The sequence below is a fragment of the Chaetodon trifascialis genome, chromosome 2 (genome assembly GCF_039877785.1).
Source record: "Chaetodon trifascialis isolate fChaTrf1 chromosome 2, fChaTrf1.hap1, whole genome shotgun sequence".
Taxonomy (NCBI): Eukaryota; Metazoa; Chordata; class Actinopteri; order Chaetodontiformes; family Chaetodontidae; genus Chaetodon; species Chaetodon trifascialis.
In genome coordinates this window covers 9629315-9643898 of record NC_092057.1, presented here as the reverse complement: position 1 = coordinate 9643898, position 14584 = coordinate 9629315, and the positions used below count along the sequence as shown (strand labels likewise).

At 45.9% G+C, this 14584-nt stretch overlaps 1 protein-coding gene across 24 annotated transcripts in view; it reads left to right on the top strand.

Moving 5' to 3' along the window:
• The window catches only part of cacna1ab (calcium channel, voltage-dependent, P/Q type, alpha 1A subunit, b), a 126035-nt gene extending 112702 nt beyond the window's left edge, over positions 1 to 13333 (top strand). For 9 of the 24 annotated variants that reach the window (XM_070976861.1, XM_070976771.1, XM_070976817.1 and 6 more), the window contains 4 exons: positions 4575 to 4776; positions 6440 to 6678; positions 7440 to 12578; positions 12624 to 13333. In XM_070976861.1, coding sequence (XP_070832962.1) covers positions 4575 to 4776; positions 6440 to 6678; positions 7440 to 8168 — 1170 coding nt within the window. In that variant the 3' untranslated portion in view covers positions 8169 to 12578; positions 12624 to 13333. Of the gene's footprint in view, positions 1 to 212; positions 231 to 825; positions 862 to 4574; positions 4777 to 6439; positions 6679 to 7439; positions 12579 to 12623 lie in introns of those variants that run through there. The other 15 variants (XM_070976726.1, XM_070976710.1, XM_070976693.1 and 12 more) reach the window with 7 other exon arrangements.
• The last annotated feature ends 1251 nt before the right edge of the window (positions 13334 to 14584 follow it).

Below are 14584 nucleotides of genomic sequence, written 5' to 3'. Positions count from 1 at the left end.
CGTACAGTACAAGTCTTAGTTAGACTATAATTAGGTGATGCTTTGAAATAATTAGATCTGTTAATACAATTGGACAGCAACTCAACATACATAAAGGTAGACTGCTGTGGGAGTGTAGAAAGTGTGCGTGTATGTGTGTGTGTACAGTGTATATATGTGTGTGTATCCGTACACTGTTACTTACTGCCTTCTAACACTGCTCTGCCTTACAGAGAGCTCATGCTGTTTCGGTAAGTGTGTGTGTGTTTGTGTTTGTGCGTGTGCGTGTGTGTGTGTGTGTGTGTGTGTGTGTGTGTGTGTGTGTGTGTGTGTGTGTGTGTGTGTGTGTGTGTGTGTGTGTGTGTGTGTGTTTTCACATGCATCTTATATTGTCCTCTGTCCTCTCTCGCTCACTGGCTCACCCACCTCGCTGTTATGCACTGGCCTTCTTTAAATGAACTGGGTCCTCTCGCTGTCCTCTCTCTGTCCTCCCTTTAATCACTTATTTTTGTTTGTTTTTTCCTCCTTTTCACCTTGTTACTCTTTTTCTTTGTACCTTTCATCGTCTCCTTCCCTTATATACATGTCCTACATCTCTCTTTCTATCGTCTCCTCAATACACTCTCATCACCCTCCCTTCCCTCCTCATATCTCTGTCATCGTTTCCCATTCCTTCTTTCTCTTTGTTTGTCTATTTCTTTCTGTCTCTTTCTCTCTTTCGGTCCTGGCGGCTATGCTATGTCGGGCCCATGCTCTGTGCGCGTGCGTGCGTGTGTGTTTATGTGTGTGTGTGTGTGCTACACTGCTCTGCTCTACGTATCATCTCTGTGTTTGCCTGCTCTGCAGCGGAGGAGACACAGGCCTCGTGGAAATAACCTCAGTGTATGTAAATCTCTACCTCTATCTATCTCTCTCTCTCTCTCTCTCTCTCTCTCTCTCTCTCTCTCTCTCTCTCTCCCGTTCCCTCTCGATTCTTTCGTCTCTCTATCATTTTTCAAACTGGATCTGCACCAAAATGTAGTTTGCTGGTTGTTTTACCCCACATGAGATGCCATATGGGTGGTTTTACCTGCAGAAGGACAGGTCAGGTAGTAATAATTAGGTTCTCAGACACTATTCAGTAACATAAATGCAGCCCAGTCTTGAGGGGTTGAATGAATTTCCGCACCCGTCAGTCGGTTCTCTGTCTGTAAAATGCACACACCTTCAGTGATCATTCCAGTGAGCTCAGGTTTTTCTCTCTTTAGTCCTCTTTTCCCGTGTACATGCACAGCACACACGAGCGATGCACACAGAGCGCCTGCATGCAGCAGCTCACACTCCGTTCTTTCTCGCATTTAATGTGCTCGGTAAACAAAGACCCAGTTTAAGCGGAAATCAACAGCAGATCTGATTTTAGAGGCTGAAATGGCAATCGCAGGAGTGCTGTTGACATGTACATGACATGTACGAGGGTGTCTTGTCGCACGTATTGCACAATTCTTTTCATGGTTTGTTTAGTCTGTTTAGTCTTAGAAGTCAGTCTTTTGTCTAACTTAAAGGAGACACCATCGGAGTTGTGTTGATGCAGTGAATCCCACCCACCTGGTACTCCACGCTCTTCAAATCAACTGTGACCTAATTGTCACTATTCAGATCTGCTTTGATCACATGTCCCTTCTTCTATCTGCCCTGTCAGCTTTTCTTAGAGTCTCTCGCTTTCTTTCTTTTTCCCTCTTTCTTTCTCTCTCCCGTGTCTGCTCATGTTGAGGTCACTCTGCTCTCCATTGTTTGTTCTCTGTGACGAGTTCCCTCGAGTTCTGCTTGTATACAGCGCGCGCGTGTGCGTGTGTGCGCTCCTCTGTGTGTGTTACATGTGTGTTTTAGTCTGTTGCATTGCTGCAGACCGGGTCAACAGAGTATGATGAAAGCATGGACTGGCCTGATGCAGCTGTTGGCCTGTACACGGGGATTGGCGGCGTGCCGGCATGTCGTTAGTCATGCATGACGTGGCAGAGCCGAGTCTTGCTGTGGATGTGATGGAGGAGGTGTATTAATGAGGGAAAGTGTTGCTGAAAGGTGGAGTTGAGCACAGTCAGAGTGTGGCGCTCACAAAGCAGCTGTGTCATGTTTAGCACTTCTGTCTTAAGCTGAATGATGTCACTGCATGATTTCTTACAATTGGGAGTTTTAATGCAAAAATGAATTCAGCCAACAGTTCATTTGGATTAGCTATGCAATACATTTTATTTTTAAATAAAATGGAAGAAATAGGCTGAAATGCTATGTGGGGCTCACACAGCAGACTGAAAACATTGTAACAACAGTGAGCTCAGCAGCAAGCGTGACGACTGACGCTAAAACGTGTTAGCATTGTTCTCTCTAGTGCCCAAACAATGCAAAAGACAACAGACAGGAGCATTCTGAAAAAAAAAATTAACTGTATTTACTTTTTTTAAGAGAAAAATCTTAGTCATTGATTATTCAGACCAAATTTAGTGACGTGAAATGTTCTTACATCTGTAGCTGCAACACGTGGATCAGGGAGGCTTGCAGCAAGCACTGATAATGACGTCATAATGTGTCATCCCAAAGGAGAAAATGTGGAAAGTAACATCCTTTTCAAGTGTGTGTGTGTGTGTGTGTGTAAGCATATTGAGAGTGTGCGCACGTGTAGTCCTGTGCTGCCGGCTACCCAGTGGGCATGCATGGCTTGAGTCAAGCTGCTCAGACAGTGTTCAGACTGCTGTCTGCGTGTGGCGCGGCTCCTCTCGAGATCGCGAATCGTCTCGTGTTCGTCTGAGCCTTTGTCCGGCCTGCTGCCTGCAGACTGATGTGTGCTTTATCATCATGGTGATGTGAAGCTTTCTGGGGTGTTCAGAGTGTCAGCAGGGTCCTGTCCTGGTCGAAAAAGCCTGATATTGACCCCAGCAAGAAAACCACACAGGGCTGGTTCCAGAGTACATTATAGAGACTTTGACTGGAGCCAGTTTCTTTATATGATTTGCTGTTTACCTGACATGATATCTGAAGAGTCTTGTTGCAAAAACATGACAACAAACACGATAAAAATGGATAATATTTGAGCAAGGACACGACTTCTGTGCAGTAGACTTTCTATACGTACACATACACAGTACAGGACAGGAAGACGCGACAGTGAGTACCTCTCTGCTCAGATGTCACCAAGAAAACAGCAAACATTTACATTTACATTTTCCACAGTAATCAATCCTGCTGGATTTTCCTGTTGGTTTCTTGCAGAGCATTTTGACCAGGCGCTGTGGTTTACCTTGTCCACCTGGCGACCATATTTCATTCATGTCCGGGAAACTGACTGAAATCACCAAGAGAAGCAGTCTTTGGACAACAGTATATTCTATAAATGTGGCATTTTTGTGATGACGACTACAAATATCTCAATGCGTTCAAGTAGAAAGTGGATTTTAATGAAACAGTATTATGTATGAGTTAACATGAAGCCAGATGCGTCTCTCCAAATCAGACATTTAATTCTTCTATCAGCTATTAAAAGCTTCTATAGGAGCAGTAATGCAGCAGTATATGCTTATTGTTGGTTTTGCTTCTTTGGCATCCAGTTGTGAATAAAAGTTTTGTCTGCTGTTGAAGTTCATGTAACTTTATTTTTTACATTGGCATTCTTTTCTTTTTTTTTTAATCATTAATTTCAATATTTCCAAAAGAAAAACTGAAAAGCAACAGTGATGCCCAGGTGTTTGTCCAGTCAGCACTCTTCCAACCAGCGTCAAACATGTGATGTTCATCTTTGAAATGGAGGAGGAAAAAAAAAAGTGACTTTCCAACCGGAGTGTGATCTGAATGAAATGTGGCTGCCATTTGGAGAAGTCCAGAAGGTTCCTCTGCCTTGTGCATGTGAGGCATGGTTTCTATGGCCTTCCCTCATGCTTGCTCTCTGTCTCTCTGCCCCTTCCTTCTCTTCCTGTCAGTTCCCTGTTTATCTTTCTGTCTGTTTCGTTCTTCCATGTTTTAGTGAAGAAGCATGGTATTAAATGTGCTTGTCAAAGGCTTAGTAGGTTGGGGCTTTCAGGTGCTAAAGATCAAGCTAGATGGACGCCGATAATGTGATAAGATTCAAGATGGGTCAGATAGTCGTCCCAGGTCATTTTAGTGTGTTGTTTCAGATCAGATGGGTGCAGGTTGCCACACAGGACAACACAAGAGTCAAAGTGTTCATAGTATCGAAACAACATGCTGGTGGGGTTTACCGTCACCCTCCTAAATCAAGACTAACTTGGCACTGGTGTTTGACCCATGTCAGATATTGTCATGCAATAGGGACATAATTATACACACATACATGCACAGTCTGATAGACACTCCACCATGTGCAGGTCTGTAGTCGTGTCATACACTCACTACAATCAGCTTATTAAGTGTTGACAGTGTCGTCCTTCTCACAGCTGAGGATGAGCTCCAGTCAGGATTCATTAAATCTCACTACTTTTCTCCTTCTTTCTCTCTCCCCCTCTATTTTTTTTAATCTCTTTTCTCCTCACCTTACCACATCCTCTCCTACCTTATGTTCTCCCTCTCTTTCCGTATTTCCTCCTCTGCTCTGTCCTCCGTCCTCTCAGACCATCACGGACACCAGTCCAATGCGTCGCTCCACCTCCAGCCTGGTCCACGGGCGCACGGGCCGGGGCGTGAGGCTGGACGACTACTCCCTGGAGAGGGTGGTGTCTGAGGAGGGGAGACACGGAGGAGGACGCAGACACCGGGACAGGAGTCACCGTGCCTCACAGCGCTCCCTGACCAGATACACCGATGCAGACACGGGTGAGTCACTCATAGCTACCTGACCTCTGACCTCTGCACGTCAAAAAGTCGACAGCTCTCAATGCCATAATGTATCTCCAGGGTTCAGTTAACTGAACCCTGCTGCAAGACCAGCAGCCGTTATTGGCGTAGCTATTGACCAGATACGTGGTGTAGCTATAGGGCAGTTGGAACAACTACAGTATTTTATGGATTGCTATGAACATCAAAACTTAGAGCTGTTCAGCACTTTCATCCCTGACATGATCCTTTAAAAACTAACTGTGCTTGCTAGCTGTGCACATGTTTACGTGCTAGTGTTAAAATTAGCACGTCAAATGACATGATGCAACACTCAAACTACGCCCTGCTAATGCTAAACATTCTACATTAGTGGTAGCGTGTTAGCATGCTAGATTTTGTATTAGTATGTGGCATGTTAATGTCACATGTTTTAAATTTATAACATACGTAGCATGGCTCAGCTGTACTAGTATTAACACTGAGAGCATGCACACTCACTCTTAAAATGCTAAATGTTAGCATTTAACATCAGCACCTGTCATGTCACTTCATGAGAGCCTCATTGCTGGTTGGAGGCGCGTAAAAAGATATCAAGTCTAGCTAAATTAAACTTTACTTACACGTAAAACTGCCTCGGCGGCTGTCCTTGTCCTTCATGCTGCTGCTGTTGTCATCGCTACTGCATTGCATTGTGGGATATTTCTGCCGACGTAGTGTCCAATGCTTGCATACTGTAATATTTCCCCCGTAATGCTATGCACATCACATAACGTTGGTTTCATACAAAATTTTCAAGACACACAATGTTTTAGTGTACTAAACAGCGTGTTAGTGTGGAATTTCAGACACAGCAAATATTTTTGTGCAAGCATTTTAGTTTGTTTCTAATGTTTTCCCATGAGCCATGTCTGCAGCGCAAGTTCCTGTTAAGTTCTTTCCCGAAGCCTTCAATAGAAAGCATTTGACTGTCAAGAGATGCTAGCCCTTAAAGAAAAGAAAGGACTCAGCAGGCCTTCTGCAGACATGTAATGATGATGTAACAGTGCTGTAGTGTCTGTAATGGAAGCGTATGAGCTTAGTAGCAGTAGGAGTATGTGTGCATTGATGGAGCAAAGAGAGCAGAGATGTCATCATAGTCACTAAATTTTATGTGAGTCAAGTCTTGGCACAAAGAAGTCCTTGAAAAGACCATTGTGCAAGCAGATAGCCCACTTCATCACTAATTGCGAGTGCAAATTGCCAGCTTCAGCTGTAAAACTAATGCAACAAGGCGGGCACGGTTAAACTAAATCCCCTTTATAATTGGAGGGCTCTCTAATCTGATAGAGGAGACTCTCCTCTCCTTCCTGGACTCGGTCCTGGTGATGGTGTTTTAAATTCGTTTTCTTTGCTCTACATTTCAGTGCACAGGTAGAGTGGATTTTTGCATGGATAGGCATTTCATTTTTATTTCGTTTTAAAGCTGGTACTTTAATTTTTTTTAACTTCTTTTCGTTAAAATCACTTTTGACTTGCCTCTGCCAAATGAAAATCTTCTACCAAGTACAATAACTTGTGAGACATGTTGTGATCTTAATGTGTGTGTTGTCACCTCGGGTAACTGACATGCTGACAGATAATGATCTATTTCCAAATGTAAACTGAGACATCTCCTTGCTAGGCCTGGGCACAGACCTCAGCACCACCACGCAGTCAGGCGACCTTCCGCCCAAGGAGCGCGAGCGGGACCGCGGCCGGACCAAGGACCGTCGTCACCACCATCACCATCATCACCACCACAGCTCCATGGACAAGGAGCGTTATGGCCCTGACCGCCATGACTACCCCCACAGGCATCCCCACGACCGCCACTGGTCCCGCTCACCCAGCGAGGGGCCTGATGGACGAGGACACAGACAGGTGGGCTCCAAAGACACCGAGATTAATTCCGAGGGAAATATTCAGGACAGTTTCCCAGTACTCCAACTTTTTCTCTCCTCGTCTTTCCTGTTAATTTCCATATGTGTAAAAAGCTCTAGGTAAAGCTTTTTACTCAATACAGGTTGGATAAAAGCCTTAATAGCCTTGAGGATGTTCTGTACTGTCATTATAGATACTTCAGTGCAGAACCAATGAGCTGTGTTTCTGTTAGAGTAGATCTCGATTTTTATTGCTTGAATCCTAGTATATCTCTTTTTTTATTAAAAAACTTATGAAGTGATCCTAAGCTCTTGCTTTTTGCACCCACCGCAAACTGTTCGTTTATCCAGTAAGAGTTCACACAACGTCGTACACCTACTTATGGACTTCAATCTCTCTTCTTTGTGTTACGCTTTTTTCTTTATCACTGTTTCTCTCTCTGTCCATTTTTCTTCGATGTGACATGTGGCTTCTTGGTGTCAATTTTTTGCCTCATCACTATGTTTTTGAATGATTTTCAATGGTGTTATCTCTATCTATCTATCTATCTATCTATCTATCTATCTATCTATCTATCTATCTATCTATCTATCTATCTATCTATCTATCTATCTATCTATCTATCTATCTATCTATCTATCTATCTATATGTCTGTCTGTCTGTCTGTCTATCGATTCACCACCGCTCTGCTCTATTCTGGTCTCTGTTGTTGTTGTTGTTGTGGTGCGTTTTGATTTTCCTTGTTTACATTTTGCTGTAGGGCAGTAGTTCGGTGAGCGGCAGCCCAGTCCCCTCCACCTCGGGGACCAGCACTCCGCGGAGAGGCCGTCGCCAGCTGCCCCAGACCCCTGCTGTCCCCCGTCCACATGTCACCTACTCCCCCGCTGTCCGAAAGCCCAGCTACGGTCCCCCAGTTCCGGGCCGCCTGCGCTCACCCTCCCCCAGACACTTCTCCCCACCAGACCACGACAGGGGTTACCACCACCGGCCCCCGTCACGCCACGCTTCTCCTCACCACGGGGGCTCCTCATCCCGGCACGGTTCACCACGCTCTCCGAGGCACCAGTCCCCGCGCTCACCCCTCCACGGCTCACCTAGGTCCCCTCACCGAGGCCGCTGGAGCGGGCCTCCGCCTGGGGACAGCCTGGAGGGCGACGGGCCCTTCTACGAGCGCGACTACGAGTATGAGCGGCACCATGAGCCCCCTGCCTACGAGCAAAGCCTCTCTCATGGCAACCCACACCCACATGGGGGAAATCCACACCCACACCCACGCTCACCTAGGACTGCCCGCCACGGGCCCCCTCCGCCCCCGCACCCGCATCCTCGTAGGGTTCCCAATGGCTACCGCTCATCCTCACCTTCTCCACACCGGCGGGGGCCACCTGGAGTGCCCCCCCACCCGCACCACCGTCCCCCCCATGCCCGAGGCCCCCGCAAGGGCCTGCATGAACCTTATAGTGAGACGGACGAGGATGACTGGTGCTAGCAACCACAGGGAGCGAGGGATATAAGGGCAGGAGAGGAGAAGAAGAATAGCAGCCTCCGGTGCTCTGGCCTTGGATATGTAGACTTTTAATAAAGCAGAGGTAGTGAAAGGGCCGTGGGGGTGGGGGTGAAGGTGCTGCAAATAGCCTTTTACAAATTTTGTGTAAGACTGAAATCAGTGACAGAGCAGCACATGGATGAATTGAAAAAGAGACCAACCAGGGCAGGTTTGCCTCTGCCTCTCTCGGCCTCAGAACTACACTACAGAATTCACTGCTTGACCAGCAAGGCCAGGCTGCAGGAGGAAGAGGGAGGCGTGGGAACAGAAAAGCAACAGAGGAGCATGTAAAATGGCCATGAATGATCACGTTTTACAAGGCCTAAGAGCACTTCTCCCTGACTGTCGTGTGGTTGGTTAGTCTCATCAGATGTGCGCTATCTGTTGCTGGCCAGTGTGCTAATGTAAAAGCCTGAAAATGAGCTGGGACACAGAGTCCACCGCTTGGACTCTGCTCCTTGAACTGATATGTTTAAAGAAAAATAAATTAACAAAAAGCCAGGACCCCCTAACCCTTACATGCCAAGCTATGCCTCCAGAAAATCAAACTTGAACAATGAAGAACAAAATGAAACTTTACATGACAAACAATGAAAAGAAAAAAAGGGAGAACAACCACTTTATCTTTAACCTTTTTCCTTTCCAAGGGACAGAACCAGGAAGCTCCGCCTATACTGCAAAAACCAGCCAATCACAGTGCTGGCTGATATTTGATGAGTTTTATCATCTCTGTTTACTGTTAAAGACTCACTTAATGCTGACGGAACTGGTGTGACATCACTTCCTGTCTGGCGGTGGCGGCAGTGGAGGGGGGCGGGGCACCTTTCAGTTGCTCCATGGGGTGGGGGTGAGCTCAGGTAACTTGAGAAGGGAGTAGGACACTTCGTCAAGCCCCTTCCTCTCAGTTACACGACCCAGCGCAAGGCGAGGGATGACCTGACAGGAAATGACATCACACGGTTGAATGGGGCGGAGGAGAGGAAAGGAGGGATGGGGAAAAAGACTAATTTCTTCAGTATTTCTTCTATCGATTACTTCTCCTTCTTGTTCTTCTTCGGACATTGGAGCTTGGTTCTTCTGTTGCATTCGCTCAGCCTCCTTTGATCTTTTACGGAGTCCAAAATTTGATGGAAACCTGCATGATTGATTAAATACATACTAGAGAGGAAATCTTAACTGGTGTGGGTGGGACCTGGGGGCTTTATAGGAAACTTTGCATTTAGGTTTACAAAAGAAGTTCTCTTCTTTCAGACTCTCTCTCTCTCTCTCTTTCTCTCTCTCTCTCTCTTACATCTCAAATGTAATTTCCGTTGACTTTTCACCCAAAAACAGGTTTTGACAGTCGGCTGTTTCGTTTGTCTCAGTTTTGTGCCGACGAGGTTCAAAAGCTGCATTTCTACAACCTATTAAAAGACAGGAAACGCTGCAGGATCACTTTGTAGTTTCCTGTTGCGCTTGAGAAACAAGAGGGAGAAAGAGTGGAGAGAAGCGGACTTCTACCACACTTGATTTATTATTGTTAATGATGATAGTCTTATGAATAATGATATCAATGTCAATGCAAAATGACGATGACAATGATGGTGATGATACTGATGATTGATCGATTGACTGATAGAATTGTTGCTGTAGATTTGTTGTCATGTTACTTGGAATTTAAGTATGCTATGTCCATTTTGTTTACATCCGTTCTGTTTTTATCCCCCCCGTTCAATGACGTTTACCGGGTTCCTGATGCCTTCCTGCAACGTTTCGGGGCAATGACGGCTTGGGAACATTCACTTAGCAGCGTTGCGTGTTGTAACGCAACTCTTAAGATACACTCTCTCTTCAGAATGGTGGAGGTAGAGGTCCTGCAAGGATTCATCGGGTCAGTACTCTTTTCAAGCCAACCCAAAGATCAAGAATTCATGCTCAGAGGCACGGGTAGACCAGATCATTGAGCATGTGGAAGAGTCTGTCTGCCTTTTACACTGCAGAGGTTTCAGACAACCCTGTATTACTGAAGTCAAAGTTCTACGGTGGTTGAATTCTTCCACCTGCAGCCAAAAAAACTATGAATTTAAATCTTTTCCCTCTGTCGGGCTCTGTAGTTTTGTATTGAGATCGGTTGCCGGCAGTGACAGCACAGTATTGGTGGTACAGTGTTGGTGTCAGTATTAGGTGGTGTTGTTCTCTTTCTTTGCCACCAGGGGGCAGTTATCAGCGCACATCCTCCCTGCCTTCCCCCTCCAAAGGACAGCCTCCAGGCCACATCCTGGTTTCTAGACCTGGACTGAAACCTCCGCTTATACCTGCCTCTTGTATCTTTGTAAGATATATAGGCCCAGATGGAGTCCAGTCCTCATCAGGAAACGTGGATGTAGCCTCGGAGACGCCATATCTGTCCGTTTGTCGGCCCATCCTTCTGTCTGCCTGTCTGTGCCAATGCTGACCTCCCCTCCAGCCCCTTCTCTCAGGTCTGGATAACCAGAGAACAGTCACCAAATCACCAATCCAATCACACGAGGTTGTAGCAAAGCTGAAACCTCCTCTGCCAAAACCCGCTTCAGTATCCACCAACCTCTCTCTCTCTCTCTCTCTCCTCATCTTTTTCTTTTTCTGTCCATTTGCTTTGACATCTGTTCTTTCAGCATGCCACAGAGCGACACTGAAGACACTAAAGGCATCACAGGACAGAGACACTTAGGAATAATAACTTCATCCTTATTGTTATGAGGGACAACAATTATTGAATATTCAATAACTCTAGGACAAGATGATAAAGTATAGATAAATATAGATGATAAACTACATATAAATCTAGATATAATACAGTAGATGTAGTTATAGATAACAGACAGAGTATAATTAGAGTTTCAGATAATTATTTATTTTGCATACCGTTCATGCTTATGACACGGTCGACGATCTAGCTACTCTTGAAAACGCGCACTGTTTTCTTCGCAGCTGCAGAAGCCAGAAAACAAACCCCAGTCCACGTGTTTTGACTCTATGCAGACCTCATGAGCATCCTCATAGTATTATTTCGGAGGAGAAACTGCAACGCTGTGGTACTGTAAAACAGATTAACGAAACAGGAACACGTGGATCTGAGAAAATGTGAAGATCGACACCAAGTTTGCACACGTCACTTGACATCGCACCCACAGCGAAACCCCTTTCTTTCACGTCGCTGTCTTTTTCCCTCCCCTCCTCCAGATGATTTCCCCTCGCCATCTTTCTCTCCTCTCCCGAAACGTGTTGCCTCCAGGCCTCATAGTTGAGCGTAGCGTAGTGAAGATGGAGATTGGGGGGGGGGGGGTTGTTTCTGTCGATTGTTTATTTGTTTGGCGGGAGTCGAGGGGCACAAACCTGAAACCCCTCTGCCCTCACCTCCCATTAAGAGAGGTTACGGCATGTGGGGACGCTTCCCAAATACCCCCTACAGAGCCACAGTGCCTTCTGTATCAGAGTCACACCCCCCCCCCCCCCCCCCCCCCCAGTTTCCTCGCCCCTAGCCTCTCCCATCTGCCCCCCTCCCTCAGCCTCTGTAGTAGTTGAGATCAACCACACTACGCCTTAAAAGTCGAGTCCCACCGGCTCCCATGCTAGCATAGAAACAGGGAGAGCGGTTATTTAGAGACTGGGCCACGGTGGGGAAATAACCAAGAGGCTAGACTTGAAGTAGCCAAATCAATATCACATCCGGTGTGGGCTTCATCGCTTAAAACTCCCATTCAAGCAGTAAAAGTTGCCAAAAATCAAAGGAAATCCACACAGATCCAATCAGAGCTTCGTGGGTTTTGACTTTAAAAGATTCATCGATGACATACCGGATGCTGCTAGCAAGCTAGCCCTCTTGGCTTCACCTCCCTGTTAGGCATTTTGTGTCCATCCCAGATGTGTCGTGGGTCCAGTTTCAGGCGGTGTAGTGAGAGGTTTACAGAGGTGCAAAGCGGTTTGCTTACTTCTCAGGTCCCTCTAGAGTTAGGTAGCTAGATAGTTAGACCACGTAGGGAAGAGTCAGCTACAAAACAAGCAGGCCTCGGATTGAGTTGTTGTATGGTTTTACCTGGCATGGCATCAGACGCTGTAATGCTGACACACACACACACACCCCCTCCACGAACCCACATCACACACTCTGACTCCTCACCCCCCCATCAGCCTGCAGATGCACCAACGCTCGACGCCAAGCGTGTTGACAGACAGGCAGGGGAAAAAAACACCTTCATTTTGGCTCCACGACACCACTCGCTTGTCCAGAATTGTAACAGCGGATCCAAAATGGCCGACACACAACACTGCCCTTGTGTGAAAGCATGTTGTGTGTGTGTGTGTGTGTGTGTGTGTGTGTGTGTGTGTGTGTGTGTGTGTGTGTGTGTGTGCTTTTCCGAGAGCAAATCTCATTCTTAGGGAAAAAAAAACAAGTGAACATCTGATCTTTGCCTCTTTTCGTTGTTGTTTCGCTGACTTTTTTGAACGGAGTTGGGGGGATTGCAAGGTTTTCGCTCAGTCATCGCTTCTCGCCACGCCTGCTTCCTGCGTCTTCACCTCCGGCTTCTGTCTCCCATCGGTCTGAACCTCTGACTAATCATTTTTTTATTTTCTTCTTCGTTATGGGACGAAGGGAAAACTAACAAACGCACCAACCCATCCACTCAGTCGGCTGTGAAATTGTGTCAGTGGGTCAGTCGTGAGGCAACGTGTCGACTAAAACACGAAAAAGGGCTCTTTAAAAAAACTACGCGGTGGGTTTTAATGTACAGTAGTGCTGCCAAAAGTTGTGCTTATGTAGCTGAAGCCACGCCGTGGTCTCCCCTTTGTACAGCACTAGTTGTGTGCATGCGTGTGTGTGTAGGGGGTCAAGAGCGAGGCGGGGAGGGAGGGGCGGGAGGGTCAAAAGGCGATGAGAGAGATTTTAACGATGCAGGGGTCCTGTTTGGGTGGCGTTTTGGGGAGGGGGGGCGGCAGCAGCAGAGGTCGTAGTGGTGTTAACACACAATTTCACAATGGCACTGGACCACTTTTCGGGCTCATCCTCATGCTCAGAAGCCATTTTGTCACCGTCATTCCGCCCACGCTTGGTCCCACTTTGAGGGGGGCGGGGCTACTGCTGCGACAGGGAGACATTTACTGTGTGTGTCTGCGTGTGTGTGAGAGTGTACGTGTGTGACGGTGTGTTTAGAGCTGAAACTGATTATTTTCTTTATCAGGCAATCTGCCAGTTTACTTTTATGATTAATCAAGAAAATTGTTTTCACATTGTTTTAATAGTTTTAGTTGTTTTAGGACTGTGGGGGCAAATTAGGCGCTGCACATTTACAGAGATGGTCTTAAAATATCTGTTTAAGAGAAGATGAGATAGAGCTTAATTCTTCCCAAAGGAGTTTTAATATCCAAGATTGTCAGTATAAACAGTATTTTTGTGATGTAAAATAAGTCAAACTGGAAAGAAATGAACAAAATAAGAAAAGTACAAGTGAGTAAAGTGCAGGGGACGACAAATTACAAGTAATGAAAATGCTGCAGAGAAGGTCTATGTTGCTGTATTACTATGACACTACATTAATGTTCATTCATGTGCAGCGTCCCCTAAGTAAATAACAATAAGCTTCAGAAGGTCTGAGGGCCAAAGAATCCAATGAATCTTTTATAAATTTATGCTGAGTAATCAAAAATCCAAACATATTTAATTTCCATTGATATCAGTCAAAGAAAAATCATAAATCCTCCTGGAATCAGAGAACGTTTGGCTTTTTTGGTCACAATATTTAAGTTGTCCATTTGACTTAACAATCGATTATCAATTTAGTTATTTTGTTATTTTCTGTCAGTCAGTTAATCAATTAATAGCTCATAGTTTCAGCACTGTTTGTGTGCGTAAGAGGAAGATGGTACTGTAAGTGAGTGAACTTGCATGTCAGTGTATTATCGTGTGTGTGTGTGTGTGTGTGTGTGTGTGCGTGTGTGTGTGCACATGTCCTGACACCATCAGCTACAGTAGGTAATCCTCAGTGCCTTACACTGTACAGGACACGATGATTTCTCCCTCTGAGACAATCGCAGTGCACACACCTAAGATTTTAAAGTCCTCATCACCATCCTCATCCCCCCCCCCCCCCCCCACCCACCCACTTCTGTCCTTCCTCTGGGATCATTTAGAGCCTGGACGGGTGAGGGTGGAGGTGGAGGGTGGAGGAGGGTCAGTAGATAATCATGTCATTTCTGTCACCTCTCCCATGCCATCTATTGTATATTTTGGCTCTGTAATTCTTGTGTATATAATCCATAAACTTTCTGAAAAACTCATTGTGTTTTGATGTTCACTAGTTTTGGCTTTCATTCTTCTTCCTTCTCAGCATCTTCACATTGAG